Genomic DNA, 18,168 nt, shown 5'->3' on the forward strand with positions numbered 1-18,168 from the left:
AGAGGTTGATAAAACTATCATCTCCTCATTCTGCTTCTCTTTTATGTTCTCATATTGTTGATTTTTCTTTGCACATACATCCGCAAAGCAGTTATTCTGAGAAAAGATGGACATTTAATCTGGCGGTGGGATGTGCTTCCGGGCTTCCATTTCTTAAAGCTTTCAATCAGAGACCCGTCTGAACAGATATTCTGGTAGGGCAGCATCTCCTCATCTTACCTCATGGAATAAAAGAGCCTTTCAAAACTGGGTGTCCATTACAAATGCTAGAACGTCTCAGGGCTGACATCTATACTAATGTACAAAGCTATTTTAAATCGTACACAAGCATACAAAACTCTCTGCTAGCACGAGTACGAGCATTGTAACCGGAAACTCCAAAGACTGGCATTTTGAGTGGGGTGTACAGAATTTTATCCTCCCTCATTGTGGTCAAGGAAAGGGGCCAGATTGCTCTGGTTTAGGAGTGTATGTTTTGTTTGTTGTTGCTAGAGTGCCCACAGTTCGTCTAAAGGCCTGCCAGGCCCTGCTGGGTCCTCTAATCTCAGGCGGTGAAGAAACACCCTTCACTTTCCACCAGAGTACTGCTGGAGCAAGCAAGAGAAAGGTGCCAGTTGTCTCTATCCTGTTTATCCTTCACATTCACAGTTTGAATGAGAGGTAGAGGGTTATTTTGGTCCTCTTAAACCACACTTGTGTTTCTCTACTCTGGAGTTAATGGATGTTCAGGGCTTTCAGAGGCTCTGCCTCTACCTGGTAAGGTGGGTTTTTCCAGCTTGCTTGTTGGGGCAAAGCCAAGCTCTGTGGTGCCAAGTTTCGAAGGGTCCAGCTGGCAAAAGCAAGGCCCTTTGTTTTACTGCACTCTGCATTCAGGCCCAGTCGCACAATGTTTTGTCACTGGTCTGAGTCAGTATGCGATGGCGACGACCTTGGCAAAAGAGCGAGGTGAGATACACTGTATTGTGCAAGCTGTAATTGTTGCCTGTCTGTGTAGATACTGCAGCATGATAGTTTTATTCCTGTTCAACGTGGCTGAATGTCTCTATACGTGCTTTGAATTTTTCAGACCATGCTTTCTGACATTTGCCGCTGTGTTTTTGAACAGCAGGGCACGTCTGCAGAGTTAAGCAAACTTCTTAAGAGACTACAAGCACCTTTTTTGCCAGCTTTCTCACAGAGACCTTCCTTTGGTCGCCCTCTTCAACAGGGACATAGGGCAATTTATGAATATTCATTCAGCTGTCCTTGGTTACTAAAAGCAGTGCTTAAATCTACATAATTTGTGTTTAAGTGCCTTTCAGATGGCCTTTTCCTTTTTTGACACTCAAGAAAAGGAGCCATACTTGGTAATCAAGCTGCCATTGTAGGACGGATCCTAACAGTCGAAAAGCTAGTCAAATGTTCTGACTAAAAGTAGTCAAAGGCTATTTTTTAAATCAGTTGTGTCAGTGTCCACTAGTCTCATAAAGCCTGAATGAAGCACACTTTTTTTATATTGTTAAAGCTTTAGAGAAAATACAAAGGTATTGAGGTGCTTTATTGTAAGAAAAACTGATCTTAAGATTTACCATCTATATATTTGTTTGTCTACATTGATAATATACCATGTATTTAACCTTATTCTGACCATTTGTGCCCCTCCTGGCTTGCTGTAGAGAGGGTGTCATTGGTGAGCTGCTCTTTTGAGAGCTTCAGGTCTGTTTTAATGAATGAGTATCTGGCAATAGGCCTTTTATTTGAACGTAGAGCCCAGCTAAAGTGCATTGTGTTGTATTGTTTACAGAGCATTTCCTATTATTCTGTATGCGAGCACATGTGAATGTCAATGAAATCCTTTAAACAGCCCAGTCTGAAATAAGCTGTTTTACTTATTTGAGCTGATATTTTCTCCTAAATAAGAGGGATTTAAGGAGGCAGTCCATTTAAACAGTGCTTCAATCAGCAGTCCTTGTCTTGCAGTCCTTAATAAAATAATTTAATGAAACTTTATTTAAATGTCTATTAAACATTAAGATTTAAATGTATTATGTTGTTGTTTTAGTTTATTAATATTATTATTGATAATAATACTTTTTTCTCATCTGAGAATTCATTCTTTTTACCTAATGTTGATAATTTGTCCCCAAACTGGGAAAAATATCATCACAATACACGAGGGACAACCATTCTGCACTTACAATAGGACATTGTCTCGCTTTGAGAGAAGACCAAGCACTTCAGGCCTCTTGGGTGCTTGAGTTTGTACTGGCAGCTTGAATTTGTGCTTGTGTTCCTACTCTACATTCCTCTATCTCCTATCTGTTCTCTCCTGTCCTCCTCCTCTCCTGTCCGTCTGGGCCACTGATCTCCTAGCAGCAGTGGTCGCACAGGACCCTGCTTCCAAGCTGACGCCTGCTAACCGCTGCTGGCTTTTTGTGGGCAACAATGGCAGGCCAGGCCCCAGCCTGAGGCCTAGACAGACCCGTCAACAACAAAGGGGGCTTGTGAATCTGAGGCCCAGTGGGCAGCCGGTGCAGGGGGAATAAAGCAGGTCAGGGCCAGATTAAGAGTGCTGAGGGGAACACAGCGCAGGCCTAACGGGTGCATGCCAGCTCAAAAGGCACTCCTGAGAGAGACGGAGAGAGGGAGGCCGCAGACAATGGGGAGTTTGAGGAGGGGTGATAGTTGGAGGAGGAGCTTTTGTAATTAGAGATGCCGCCATTGCTGCCTCAGCTGATTCCTTAGCTGTGCACACCTTCAGGGTCTCATCACCGTAATGCATGCAAAAGCTAAGCTGGAAGGGCTTGTTGGGAACGATTCCTTTGTGTTTGCACTCCCCCTCTCTTGTTTTTTTGTCCTTGTCCATATGCTTAGCTTGGTTTGATGAGCATTTTCTGCAGGCAAACGTAAGGAGGGGTTGATTGGATATTTTGTTTTAGCACTATTTAATGGAAAACACAGATAATATGGTTCAGCTTTTTAGCACAATTAAGGCATCTTTATTAGCAATGAATTGAAATAAAATTCTCGGCTGAAACCAAAAGTTGGGGCTGAAAACTTAAACCATAAATGCTTACTTTAACAAAATTATAAAAAAAAAAAAAAAAGGTTAGTTTTATATTGAAAGTTTGAAGTGATTACAATTGTTCTTCATTCAGGGAGAAGAAAATTAGTTTTTATCTAATACACTCACTGTATTTCTTAATAATAGGCATACACAATTTTATCAGGAAATTTTACAGGTTATTTAGTAATAGTCTTCTCAAATGAGGCAATCATCTCATATATTAGAATGAGATGTTGCACTACATGGCCCCACTGTGTCTGTGCAAGATGAGAAAACGTTCTTTATTAATACGCTAAACCGAGAGTTTTTTTTCTTCTTTTTTTCCTGTTATTGCATGTTAAAAGTTTGTTCACTTTTTTCAGTCACACTGTCTCTGAAATTTCGGTGCATCCCTGATTAGAGAAAGAGAGAGAGAGAGAGGGAGGGAAGAAAGAATAGTTTAGTTTAGAAGGCAGCAGGGAAGGAAGGAAATGCAGGCGCTGTCTTACTGCTGGGACAAGCCCAGAGTACATATTGACATTTTCTTACCTTGTAGATGAAAACACAAAGCACACAACAGATGTGAGCTTATTGGTCCTCAGAAGTTTTTTTTCCATCTTTTTATCTGATACTGGTTTTACAGCTGCAGGGCAAACTGAAGTCATACCTCCTCATAGGAAACGGTTAAAGATGGAATGTTGTGGGAGAACAGAAAAGAGACTTGACGCTGTGAGGCCCGCACGAGTTATGCGCAAAGCAGTCAATCGGTTCTCTTTCCTTTTCTCATATTGATTGGGGATTTTTTTTTTTTTTTTTTTTTTTTTTGTGAATGGATGAGTCATGAAATATAAGCTTCTTAAAGCATTATCTATCAGTGCAGGCTATGCTTCTAGTGTGAGCAGAGCTCAAAGGAGCCATTGTGTCCTGCAGACTGCTGCTTGTCAATTGCAGGCCAGCAGATGGTTTGTACATGTTCGCATATTAAACACAACCAAGTCGCATTTAGGGAAATAGGGAAATGGTGAAAGTGGCAGAAAAAAATCTTAGAGGGCATATGCTGATGCGCAAGGGCTGATGGTGGTTGGCTGTTCACAAACAATCCATCAGTGATCAGGGAATGTGCAGGCCGGTGACCTTTCCTAGCTGTCAGATTGTCTTATGCATGCAGACTGCTCACAAAACAATACAAAAACTCAGATTTCTATTCAGGCACAGTGTCTGGATGGCTTGATACTGACTGTAGTTTAATAATATGGCTTATTTTGCATGAGACAAGCATTGTTTGATAATTTTTTTTCAATCCTTCTGGCAAATGAAAATGGAACATGTGTTTTTGAGATTTGTTCTTTTGTGTCACGTGTTTACAAGGCATGTTTGGTTTCTTTATCATCTGCACAAAGACAAGAACAGCTCAAGAATTACAATCTAGTACGCACTGTGTACCGCACACTGCTTTGGAGAAGCATGCTTTCCCTATTGAGCAGGCGAATGGAAACATATGCATATTCAGCTAGCTTTTTAGATGCAATAGAAGAAAACCTTGAACAGAAATAACAATGAAAGGATATCCCCGCCTCTATTTCCACACCGCACGGTTTCACTTCAAGTGCATCTGCTTTTATCTCAAGCAGGACATCTGGTTGCACTTACGGCCTGTCCAAAAGTGCGATTCATCTCCTCCTTTTCGCCCTGTATGCCTTCAAATTCATCCTCCTCTCCGGCTTGTTTTCAGCCTTCACTGGGTGAATTATCTGAGAATAAAGGCTCTTCAGCCAGGGTTAGTTTGCATCAGATGCTAAATTGTTGGTTTTGAACTATCCGGCCCTGTATGATTAGCCCGGCTTTAATTTCCCCCTTCACTTCACGCACAATGCGCAAGGCTCAGGCTAATGGTGACCGCATACTCCCCTCCGCGTCTTATCTGCGATTTCCATGGGCGTCAAACCTGCTGCTTGCCGCTAGCCCACTGAAAGGAATGCTGATTGAGCCTCCGTGCAGCTCTTTCTTGAGGTTCACAATTCGGTGGATCAGAAATCAATTATGTGTGATCATGACAAATGACTCAGGGGGGCTGCTGTTTGAGGGACATCACAAATGAATCAATCAAGCCTTTATCAGAGCACATAGGAACCCCTGTGCACAATCTAAATGTGTGTGCCTGTGCATATGCATGTCTGTTGTGTCGAGATATATGAGTGGGGGGAGCTGGGATGCTGATGCGGTGTTAACCATATTGCTGCTGGGACAGATGGAAGATGGAAAGGAGGGGAGGGGAAGGGCAGGAGGGGTGGAGGCTCTTGTGCATGCGGCGTTGGCCCAGTGCCTGCCGTAGAGGACCCCGTTTGGCCTCCATGGCTGATTAGAGGTTAATGGTTTAAGAGTGTGTGGGGATGCTGTCACGATTGGCTGAAAGGTTTCTCGAGTGGGCGTGTCTGAGGGGGTGGCAGATGGCGTGGATAGAGTGAGGCTGCGAGTAAATGAATGAAAGAGGGTGACTCCTCTCCTGTTCCCTGATCAGTGACCATCACAGCGGCGTGAGCTCCCCCTATATGCATCCCTCCCCAACAGATGGCCAGTGGCTCAGAGCTCAGTGGCTAAAATGACTCAGAAAGCCCAGGCTGGATGAGCGTGCATTAGCGGGCATCGGCAGCGGATTAATTATGACTGTTACACATACACAGTGAATCGTAACGTGGCCGGATGATTCTGTTGTGTCGCAATGTTAGCGTGAAGCTTGGCACCAAGATTAGAGTCGGCCCAAGAGGCGTACGTTTCCTGAGAGAAACAGTCTCATCATGTCATTTGGGACGGTGACACGAAAGCCCACATTCCTTCCCCTGTGATGTGATACTCCTGTAATTCACCCAAACTCCATGTTTTAGTATCTCAATGTGTAACATCCATTTGAAGTTACTTTTGTTGAGTTTTGTTTGCATCTCATGTGTGAGGAAAGGAAGCACATCTGTTTTTAGCACTTTGCTGCCGTTGGAGTTTGGTTTGATGTTCTAGTTTCTTCTACTTTGGCATGTGCTTATGTCACTCGGTTTCCTTTGCTGCCAGTTTAAAGTACACGTTAGTATTTAGTAAGTGTTTGGTTATTGTTTCTTACTGTGTCTTATGCAATTCTGTTTTTGCTATTTAAAAGGGCCTTTGGTCCTGATATGGCTTAAAAACATAGACTGAATGCATTTTCTATCTTTCCTGGCCTAAAGTTCTTTTTACCCCAAGGGTCAGATTTACTAACTGCTTGCATCAGTGCAAACCCTCTTTTTGCGTTAAAAAAACTACTGTCAAGATTTACTAAATACACGCAGTGAAAAAATTACAGCTGAAAAGGCGTGGATTGGGTTATTTTTGTGGCTGACCTTATTGCATATAAATTTGTTGGAGTTTCCATTTCAGATGCAAAATTATTGGGAGTAGAGTATTTAAATGAATCATGCAAGGTGATTTACTAAGGTTTGCATTGGTTAATTTATTGGTGTTTGCGCAGTTATTTAACGTGCAAAAAAAAAGCATGTCTTAAACCAGACACTTGGGCTGCTCTTGGTAGATTGCGTTGGTCATTATGGAAATGATCTGGCTGCCTCTGTGTTCATCAGATTATGCGCAGAACTTTCCTCTTTAGAATTGTGCTCGCACTAATTTGGCCTGTTAAGTAAATCTGGCCCCAAGGATAAATAATAGGCCTGGAACGATGCATCGATGTAGTCGATTACAAAAATACATAGACTCATCACAGTTTATGTTCATCCCTAATTCCCTGTCATGCTTCACACAAAACAAATCTCTAGAGCAGATGCTAATGGCTGGAATGGCAGCGCCACTTAATACAGTTGTTCATACAACGTTTGTTTTTTACAAGCATTCTCAAGCATTCTTCACAACCACATTCTCGACAAGCCCACGCTGAATGAACGGAACCACAGTGGACAACTAGTTGTCTGCCATGTCATATAATGTGAGAGCCACACTGAACTGTATAATCATGACCACATATCGTGAACTGCATCATGAGCTGCAGTGGGTGAGAGCTGCGAGGTGTGCAGCTCAAATGTACTCTCTGCTCTCGGTTACAAAGCATAGGCTATAGCATTTTAAGTATTTTAAAATATCTGATGGATGAGCTCACGCCTCGTTTATTCAATAACACGTTGTCAATTGTGTTATGGTTGTGTTATCGATTAGTTGATTATAAAGACAATGGTTAGATACAGCCTAATAAATATATTAACAGTAACTATAATGTTTTTGATTTGGTTTTTCAGATTGGTGAAGTTCACACCACAGCTTTAACGACAGTGGAGTGTTAACGTTGAAATCGCTTTCAGAATGACTTTTTCCAGCTGATGAATGCTAAAAACATTGACAGCCAAACAGAATCCACTCGACTTTAAAGAGTTTGAGCATTTAAAGCAGCAGATGATATAACTGCTGCACACACTTATAATAACCAGAACCTTATTGTGCGTTGGTGTGGACGGCCGCTAATATAGTTATTGTTAATAGTTATCTTTCTTGATGTAACTAGACCTTAAACCTTATGTACAGTTTAGCAGACCTCTGAAAAATGATGAAATCATCTGTAGTGCCTTGTGCGGACACAACAGACACACTCGAGGTTCTTTGTGTGGTCTGAATGACCGATATTAGCAATGTTCAGCAGTGTCATTATTTCTTCTAGATGACATTGCATGGCTCATTTTGACTGATACCAACACTCCATCTGCTTGTGACATCCACCCTCTCCATTTCCCAGCAGAGTTCATCTTTCTTTCTCTGTCCATCCCCATCCTCTCAGGTAGCAAATGATCGAAAAGCCTCTAAAGATGGGGGTGGGGGAGAGGGATCTATGCTCGCGCCATGATGGAGGTTAGCCAGAAAAGAGCAGTTGTGGAGGGGTTGGTGGAGCAGCATTCAGTGCTGAGCAACAAAAGGCCTGGTGGAGAGGGTGGGGGGAGAGCCAGTGATATGAGAGCGAGAATAAAAAGACAAGGAGGGCTCTTCATGTCCATCAGTAGCAGATGCGTGCTCACTCCAATGCAACCCCTGTCACATGAGCCTATAGGCTCATCTGCTCCTCCATAACCCCACCGATGGTGCCATATATGGTGCCATATATGGTGCCATAGATCTATGCATAGATGCCCGTCACAGCCAATCCTTACATGCATTGCTCAGAAATACACTGTCTGTGATTTAGCACAGTTTGTAAAAGTCGTGTTTACAAAGGCTATCTCTTGATTATTATTATTATGATTATTATTATTATTATTATTATTATTATTATTATTATTATTATTAATCTTGAACAAACCCCTAAACTTTAGTTTTACATTGCAATGTGTTAGGAAATGTACTTAATAAGCCACCATTACCCCTAAACATCATTGTAAGGAGGGTCACTCAGCTGCTTTTGATAGTGGGTGGGATGTGTCCTTCATGTGACTAAAGCTGTTTAGTCTCAACTGTAGATTTTTGTAGTCCAAGATAATGCATGATCTGATAATGCAAAGGCTCGCATGAAGGCGCCCTGATTGCCCGGGGAATTTTTTAAATGTAAAACAATTCAGTCTTTGCATACTTTGTGGTAGGCAAGATGATCCATTGTTTGCCTTGCAAACGTGTATTGAGCCTAACACATTTGATTTTTTTTTTTACCCCCCCCCCCTCCCCCCCAAAAAACAAAACAAACATGTAAAACCCCTTCATATTTTACGTTTTATAAACAATATCTGTCTTATAGTACACTCACAGTAGGTACCGTAGTGCTGCGCTCACGCTATAAAGAAGTGTCAGTTGCTGCATGGCAAAAACGCACAGTTTGATCAGTCTTGCTGTAGTTCTTAAAAGAAAAATGAACCCTATAAATGCACTCCTATCTTACACTCACCAGTGGATCTTTGTTTCTCTAACCAAATTTACTTTGAACTTGCATTGTGCCAAAAGTAATTTGCAACACATAGGGGCACTCCCTCTCCTTTTCTGTCTTTTATCAAAATGAAAACAGACATCACCATAAACTCCCCTTAATCAGATGGCTCTGTTGTGTTGGCTGTGCCTGAAAGGGTTTGGCAGTAAATTGGACGTCGGATTTCTTTTCTCCAAAATCTCGGGGCTGAGGAGGGGGCCAACTTCTCAGAAGAACTCATCTGAAAAAGCCTTTTGTGGGATTTGGCAAGGGAACAGCCGGCTTTGCTCATGCTTATTAGGCACCCCTGTCACACCAGCCGAACCCTAGAATTAATTGTGATGTGTGTGTTTGTCTGTCTCACTGTATATGTTTGTATATGTGGGCACATGTAGAGACACCTTCTAGCTCTGGTACAGTTTGTTCTGGTCACGGAGACTTTATTTGTCAGCTGGACACATTTCTGGGCATATGGGGTGGTAACGAATAAGACTTGCTCTGCCTGTTTCTTTCGACAGCCCGTTCCTTGAATCATTTCAGCTGTTGTCTCTGCAAGGATACATGGGATCCTGATTCTGTCACTTGTAAGCTTACATAATGATTTGAGATTCAAAGGATCTCTGTGAATTCATGTAGGCTAGTTCCTATGGATTATGATGAACAGATCCTTGCAAAGGTTTAGAGTGATACAGTAATTCTAGTCCCCCAACCCCCTTCCCTTGGCTTTCATCATTTATAATTTAGCAGTCAAAGTGAAGAACAAGCCCTCCTATTGGCCACGAAGACATGCATACAGTCTTTCTACATTTATGTTTTAGGTCTTCAGTGAAGCTTTGTTGGGTTGTTAGGATGTTGCAGAAACTGGAAATAAAGCAACATCTTTCCATGTTTGATATTTACTGTAATCTTCTGATGTCTCCAAACATGTTTTCGACCGACCAGTATCTTCAGGTATTCTGGTGATTGAGTAAAATGTTTTGGATTTAATGTTGGACATTTTTGCAGCAATTTTCCTTAGGGTTACTGTAGCATGATCCTCTCGGTTTTGTAGATAGGTTGCACTCCCCAATTGGAAAACATCTCACATATCTTGTGGTTTGGTAACCACTAGTTACCAAACTAGTTTCTAGTACAGTCAAACAATCAGATGCGTATTTGGTAGCAGCCTAATTTGCCTTTAGGCATTGCTGGTTACCAATCTTGACTTATAGCCTCCAGATCCATTTACGTTCATACAGTTAGCTTGATAATTTTGTTTAGAACTAATGAAAGACAAAGTCACTGCTTTTCGATTTGCTTCAAATGTCATTGTTAACTTTTTTTTCTCTTCCTGTTTCTATCCAGGTTTTCACCTCAGTGGCACAGTCACAGAGCCAGCCACGCAATCCGAGCCAGAGACGACACACAGGGTGGCCATCAGCTTCGACCGCTGTAAGATCACATCGGTGACATGCGGCTGCGGCAACCGTGACATTTTCTATTGTGCGCACGTGGTGGCACTGTCTTTATACCGCATCCGCAAACCCGAGCAAGTCAAACTACGGCTGCCCATCTCAGAGACACTCTTCCAGATGAACAGAGACCAGCTGCAAAAGCTGGTGCAGTACCTTATCACGGCCCACCACACGGAAGTGCTGCCCACCGCCCAAAAACTGGCAGATGAAATCCTGTCCTCCAACTCTGAGATCAACCAAGTACATGGTGAGCAGCACATGACCAAAAATCCTTTTCCGCAGCCAAATGTTCCATAGAATTTAAAGAAAAAATACAGGCTTACACTTAGGGCTGGGCGATAAAACGATAACAATAATTGTTGTGATATAATTTTCCTCGATACAGTTATAAAATGGTTCTATAAATGTTTAATATAATGTTTATGGGCCAAAATCGGAAATGAAACTGCTCTACTATTTTAAACTGCGCCACACGGACCATTTATCCACTAGGCAGCGCAAGCTTACTAGAGCAGAGGCGCTTACTTGCTGATCGCGTGACCACAAAACAGTGCTGTGAGATCCAGTGGGAAGCACTTGAATTCAGCAAAGAACACGAATGTGATTTAAGCTAGTTTTAACCAGATGAAACCACGCTGACATTCTCAACAGCACTGACAAATATAAGAAACATTGTGCCATGAACAATCCAATTTGAAAGCGTTTCAATCTACAAATCACCATCATTTACCATGGATTTACTGTATTCACTAACTGGCCGACCCACATTGTACAGGGCCCACCGGGAAACATCCCAGTGCTTTAGATGGCCAGTCCGCCCCTAAACTGCATATTGCATTTTATTATATTATTAATGTAGGCATGTATTAGAGGAGTGGTGGAATATAATTGCAGTATTTTTTGTTATTAAGCTATATAATTTGTAATTATAATTAAAAAAAAATTATTTAGGCTACCATAGAAGCCATATAGTTACATTTTGCCTTGGTAGTGAGGTGCTATATGCATGCGACTCAAATATCCCAAATGAAAGCTACTGCTACTGTCAAATGTGCATTTCTAAGAGACAAAAACGCACAATATTATTAATATTGCAGCCTGCACTGCAAAATGTGCCGAAGATACGAGTTATCAAAGTGAAGAAAATCAAAGAAATACAATTTTCTATTAAGATATTTCTTTTGTTAGGGGAAAAGATTTTACTTTTACTTGGACCTGTTTGGCAAGTTTTTGTCATGTTATGACAATAAAGAGTAATTTAAAACCATAATTAACTGCCTGGTTTCCACAACTTTCACTCGGGAGCAAAAATCTGCCTTTAAACTGGAAAGAAATAAAGATTTGACATTTTATTGTGAAAATTATTGAGATCAACTGATTTAGCCATATTGCCCAGCCCTTCTTATACCCTTTTAAAATCTTTACTCAACACACTCTGCAAAAATAAATTCCATCTCTTCGTGGTCGTTTGTCCAAGAAACCTCTGAAACCAGGAAGTCCATCCTCCTGCCCTCTTGTTTTGAGTAGGAATCAAGGGGTCAGGCAGAAGCCCCTTATCAATGTTTAATCAGCAGCTACGCGTTGAATCCGGAATGTGCAGAATGTGTTAACCTGCCAAGATGTTGGATCAAAAGTGCAAAAGGACACCTACGCTGGAGTCCTGCTTATACAAGGACACAGAGGACCTTCTGTTTATATCAGTTTGCACCTCACTAGCCCATTGCAGCCCTTATAAAGTCATTAAGTACACTAATAATTTACTATTATGCTGAACATGGTTACAGTCTACCACAATCTGAAGCATTAAAACAAGCTCTCTTATTTCAAAGCACTTTACATGCAGTACAGCTGGCTCAATAGATATCCTGTACATTTAGATACTCTCATAGTATATAACACCAATGCTTATGTCACACACTGATGGTAATCTACTGTATGTAAGTTATTATTGCTCCCCTAAGTCCACCCAAGCCTTTTAAGAGCTAATCTCTAAATCAAGATGGATCATCTTATCATATAAAGCATGCCAAGGACATGGAAATGTGCAAATGATGTAGAATCAACCGTTCCACTTCCATATATAGCATTTACATGTGTTTAATACCGACATGGGCATCCCAAGGGGGCCAATAGGCAGATCAACACTCTGTGCAGTCTGTATATGAAGCAGCTTCATGGTGTCTTTAAGTGGAATTCGATAGGGCTGAATGTGCTGAAATGTTTTGTTCTGGAATGGACGGTGGGTGTGGTGTGTCGTAAACCTAAAGTGCATCGACATATTGGAAATACAGTAAGACCTTCCTCAGATAAAGTGATTGCCTCTAATGCATTTTTCTTTTCTTTTTCTTTTTTCACAGTGGCAATGGGAAGAAATCTTTTAAGAATCAAACCTAGATAGCTATGATTTGACCTCACCTCAGTGTTATTATCAGTTTGTAATGTTGTAATGGTAAAAAAAGAAACATGGATATTCCGCCAAAAGAAAGTGATATTATCGATTTCAGTTTTGGTTTAGAGTAAACAGGCTCAGGAAGTGCTGTTTTTCGATGTGTTAATGCGTGCAAAGAAAATTTTTCTGTCTACTGTTGAATTGCATAAGCTTGTAACCCAAGCTTCCACTCTGCTTATCTACCAATAAATGAGATAGGCCTATGTTATTGCTGAAAATATCCAAAGTTTACTGGATGTATTTCTCTCCCAGGGGCCCCAGATCCTACAGCAGGGGCCAGTATTGATGACGAGAACTGCTGGCACCTGGATGAGGAGCAAGTGAGGGAACAGGTCAAGCAGTTCCTCTCTCAGGGAGGATACTATGGCTCAGGCAAGCAGCTCAACTCCATGTTTGCCAAGGTGAGACGCGCTGTATGTGTGTGTGTATGAGAGAGAGAGAGAGAGAGAGAGAGAGAGAGAGAAATGCTCAGTGCAAAAGGTGCTATTATGGTGAATTATGGGCCCATGCAATCCTAGGAGGCCCATTTAAATCAATGTATTTTAATTAAATGTCAAGCTGCCTCTTATTTTCAATAGCCAGTGCAGTTCATTGCTTTACCTGTCTGCTATTTGAAGAACTGCACTTCAACTTTTGATATTGATGCTGAATATAGTGCTCAAACACAAGCGTTCTGATCTCATAGTCCTTTCAGCTAAACATTTTTTTCTGTTTATATAAAATATGCTTTATGTACAAATTACTTGCTTTGTTCTTCAAAATATGATGCTGATTTGTGTTAGACACAGGTGTGTATTAGTCCTATACTTGATGCATGAGGCACTTAAACCAAGATTTTTGTGTGTTGTGCAGGTGAGGGAAATGCTGAGGATGCGCGACTCAAACGGGGCACGGATGCTCACGCTCATCACAGAGCAGTTCATGGCTGACCCTCGTCTATCTCTATGGCGACAACAGGGCACAGGAATGACCGACAAGTGCCGACAACTCTGGGACGAGCTGGGTGAGTTTTGTCTGCTTAACCCGTTGGGCACATTTCTCGATCATCATCCTTGCTTGTCCAGGAACATTCTTATCAACCAGTCAAAATAACCACTGATTTTAGGATGTTTAATGCTAGGGTTAATTGCAAGGTTTAGCTTATTGCCGTTTAGTAGGATGTGGTTTCTTTATCAACAACGTATTCGGGAAGGAATCCTACTAAGCTAAATCATGTTTTTCTGAGCAGCACAGCACAGTATACAAAAGGCCAACATTAACATACATCCTCATTCCTCTTCTGTAGTTCTTCAGAATTTAATCTTAATCATTATACTTACTCCTCTTCTCCTTGGTTCAATATCCTTAGCCTTAAGCACATTTGTCCATGTGCACCGTCTGACCTGCAGCAGTTCAGTCAGGGCAAGTGGATCAGTGCACGACTGACTTAGTCTGCAGCGCATACACAGGACTGGCCGCCTGCCTCTATCGGGATGTCATGAAAGGGCCAGGATCAATGGGTTTTAAAGCTGCCTCTTATTGATCGGGCCATTTAAAGAGGTTGATGAGAGCACATCCTGAAGAGGCTCATTTAAGAGCTGCATCTCTGGCTTCCTCTTCCTCCAAAACGGTTGTAGCTGTAAACAAGACGCACCTGCCGAGATGACTGTGCATTTTGATTTTCAAGAGCAGGCACAATATGAGCGTCTAATTAATGTCCAAGACCAAGACAGTTCTGTGCTTCAGTTGACAGCCGTGTTGATTGGCCGGAGCACAGCAATTCGGCCAATAAGAGCTGTGTGTACATGACAGCAGTGGAAAAAGATGCAGACCAGCCATCTGTTACCTAGATACAAAAAGGCATCGCACAACCCCACCAGTTACACGAGCACACCAGACAACCCTACACATGCCAAATTTCATACGCTCCTCAGTACCAGTATTTGACATTGATGCGCTAGAACCTCTTCCATTAAATGCGCTGATTTTCCATTTCACATTAAGTAACTAATCATAAGACTAAACTGGTTTTAAATGGTGCATAAAAATGGGAAAAGTGGCAACCTAAAATTCAATACAACCTCCTTTTTCTCTCTTTATCCTTTTATGCTCATTTTACCTTTTTAGTTTCTCACTCTTTTATAAGCTACACTTCAGTTCTAAAGATGTCTGTGCACTGTGGGTTTGCAGGTGCGCTGTGGGTGTGTATCGTGCTGAACCCGCACTGTAAGAGCGAAGAGAAGAACGGCTGGCTGAGACAGCTGAAAAAATGGGGAGACATGGACATCTGCCCTCTAGAGGATGGCAATTACGGCAGCGAGCTGCCCAACATCACCAACGCTCTGCCACAGAGCAACCTGGCTCAGGGTAAGCTTCCCTTCAGGTTTTTTTTCTTTTTTTTCTCTAGGCATTTTATATAGCGCTTTCATATGTACTACTGTACACCCAAAGCGATTTACAATCAAATCAGGGAATCTCTCCTCAACCATCACCAGTGTGCAGCATCCACTTGGATGATGCGTCGGCAGCCACAGTACAACGGCGCCAGTGCGCTCACCACACACCAGCTATAGGTGGAGAGTTGATCCAACTGAGAGTTTCAGTTGATCCAAACCTGAAATTATCCACTTATCGCGATGTCTGTTGCTCACATAACCGTATTTTACTCTGTGTAGACTCACTGGCCCGGCCTAGAAGAACGGTGTTCACAAGAGCAATGGAGGCCTGTGACCTGCACTGGCAGGATAGTCACTTGCAGAGAATCATCAGTAGTGATTTCTACATGTCCCCAGCCTACCAGAGAGAGGGAGAGAGCCTGCTCTTCAACCCCCAGGGTCTACCACTGTGGTTGGGTACGTATTTACATTCTTCTCAGCCATTTCAAGCTATGTTTGACCGTGTTGATTCTGTACTGAGAAGCCAGTCAGTTCGGGGATCTCTAGTGGGCGAGTTTTTCCTAAATCAGACACTTGAACAAAGGCCTGTTCACACCAAGGACAATAACTATGAAATTTTAATAATTGCTCTAATTCTATTAGAATTACAGCTATAACGATAATTACACAGAATAACGATATCGTTGGAATCAATTTTCCAGCTGATGAATGATAAAAACAGTGACAGCAGTTCAGAATCCACCTGAGCTTGAGAATTGAAAGCAGCGGACTTCAATTCAGTTTTCGTGCATTGGTGTGGATACTAATATAGTCATCGTTATAGTTCTCGTTCTTGGTGAGAAACGGAGAGTCTGAGAGGAAACTTCGCTCCCAGTAAGACCCTTTCTGCTTTGTCGTTATCTGTCTGATTTCACTTCTGTATGATCCAGGAACTAAAATAAGCAGTTTCCATTAAGATTTGGTCTGAAACATGTAACTTGAAATCTGAGAAACTGCCCCATCTGAGAGGAGCCCCACCATGTTCATACCATGTCATGTGACTTGTTCCAGATCACGTGCCTACAGCCTGCGCCAGGGTGGATGCTCTGCGTTCCCATGGTTACCCCAGAGAAGCCTTGCGACTGGCTGTTGCAATAATCAACACCCTCCGGCTCCAACAGCAACGGCAATTAGACATATACAAGCATCAGAAGAAAGGTAACACATTGTTCTGATTTGCATAATGTGTGGCCTAACTCCAAGTGCTCACAATTTTTTATTTATTACTGCTTAATCACAAGCCTTATCCTTTTAAGAATAACCATTTCAACGTATTTGTAGACGCATCAAACGAAAACTAGTTCAGTTTATTTCAGAACTTCTGCAACTTCTTTTAACTTTGCTCAGGGTAACTTTAGAAACAGCCATGTGCACCGTTAAAATTGAAAAGTGCATGTTTTGATTGTAATTTAAGCATTGACATATTCATATGTTCCCAATGCAAGTAAATATTTCTGGTTCTGTCCTCAGAACTGCTGCAGAGGGGAATGACCAACACCACCAATCTGGAGGGCTGGGTGGGCCACCCCCTTGACCCTATTGGCTGCCTTTTCGCCACCCTCACGGAGACGTGTCGAGTGGAGGATGACAATACCATGGATACTGGAGGTACACAATTATATGCTGTCATCGGGCTTCTGTCCTTTTACAACTCTCTGAGACGCCTTGGGCATTATTCGGTTCCCCGCTCAGCAACTGGCCTGTGTCTTTGAGAGCTTCATTCAGTCTGCTGGAGCCCCATCTCCTCGCTCTTTACAATTCCCCTCCTTTTTTGTGCAGTGTTAAGGGGTGCTATTGTATCAGAAAGGTCATTCTATCCACTCAGTGGTGTAAAACGTATAAAATCAATCAGCATTTGCATTCCATACATCCCTCCCAGCTCAGGCCAATGGAAAGTGTCGACCATTGTATTCCTGTAATGAGGAACCCACAGAGAGGCATTGTGTCCCTGAATAATACTGGCAAATGGTACTGTGACTTGGGAGAGTTTGTTCATATCTGTGCGCTTGTCCTATTGTAACACTCCCCTTTTGGCCATGGCACTGTAGCGGTTGTGTTGGGGTGTGTTTGTGTCTGTTGTGTATTACACTGTATGTTTGTATATGTGTTAGAGAGCATAGCTCTTTGTTTGACTCTGTTGCACAGTTGGAAACATCTGGCATGTGCTGGGATGGGGGCGGACTCTCGGTTTTAACCAATCAGAATGTCCGAAGGTCAGGATCTTAGCTTAGCAGGAGCAGCAACAGCAGCTGCAGCGGCGGCCACAGCAGTGTGGAAAGCCAAAACAATGCTCTCTCTAATCTCTCTGCTTTACTTCTTTGGCAATTTACTGTAAACCCAAAACCAAATCAGGATAGGACACCATAGCTTGGTTAAGTTGTTTTGTATGGGTTTTTTATTATGATTGTGAAATACCAGTAGAGATTTTGTTTTACATTGTAGCCAGATGATGGTGAACCCATTGATCCCTGTCCGCTGCCTACTGTACAAACAGGATTGACCAACAGTATAAATTGCAAGGGGGATTTAAGTGAGCTGGTGTTGAGGGTCTAAATTCTTACCAAACAGATGGTGTTTTTTTTTCTCAGCTTTCATGCAAACATCATCTGACATTTATATAGATGCCTTAGTTTGTGGTGTTTTATATAAGTTTGGGGTCAGTAAGAATATATATTTTTTAAAGAAATTATTTTATTCAGCAAAGATTCATTAAATTGATTAAAAAGTGACACTTTTATATTGTTATATTATATTGTAATAATATTTCACAATATTATGGTTTTCACTATTATTGATCAAATAAATACAGCCTTGGCGAGCAAAGACTTCATTCAAAAACATTTAAAAAGTCTTACTGACACCAAACTTTTGAATGGTAGTGTATATATACTTGCCTTACCTTTAGCTATGCAATG

The 18,168-nt window shown here is 41.9% G+C and overlaps 1 protein-coding gene across 1 annotated transcript in view; it reads left to right on the plus strand.

Annotated features, from left to right (window-relative positions):
- Positions 1-18,168, plus strand: part of zswim5 (zinc finger, SWIM-type containing 5) — a 46,248-nt gene that overhangs the window by 19,054 nt on the left and 9,026 nt on the right. Inside the window, exons 2-8 of the mRNA XM_079877027.1 lie at positions 10,281-10,637; positions 13,092-13,240; positions 13,692-13,842; positions 15,009-15,185; positions 15,494-15,670; positions 16,265-16,411; positions 16,724-16,861. Of these exons, the coding sequence (XP_079733153.1) occupies positions 10,281-10,637; positions 13,092-13,240; positions 13,692-13,842; positions 15,009-15,185; positions 15,494-15,670; positions 16,265-16,411; positions 16,724-16,861 (1,296 nt within the window). The remainder of the gene's footprint in view (positions 1-10,280; positions 10,638-13,091; positions 13,241-13,691; positions 13,843-15,008; positions 15,186-15,493; positions 15,671-16,264; positions 16,412-16,723; positions 16,862-18,168) is intronic.

Source organism: Squalius cephalus, assembly GCF_949319135.1.
Source record: "Squalius cephalus genome assembly, chromosome: 7".
Taxonomy (NCBI): Eukaryota; Metazoa; Chordata; class Actinopteri; order Cypriniformes; family Leuciscidae; genus Squalius; species Squalius cephalus.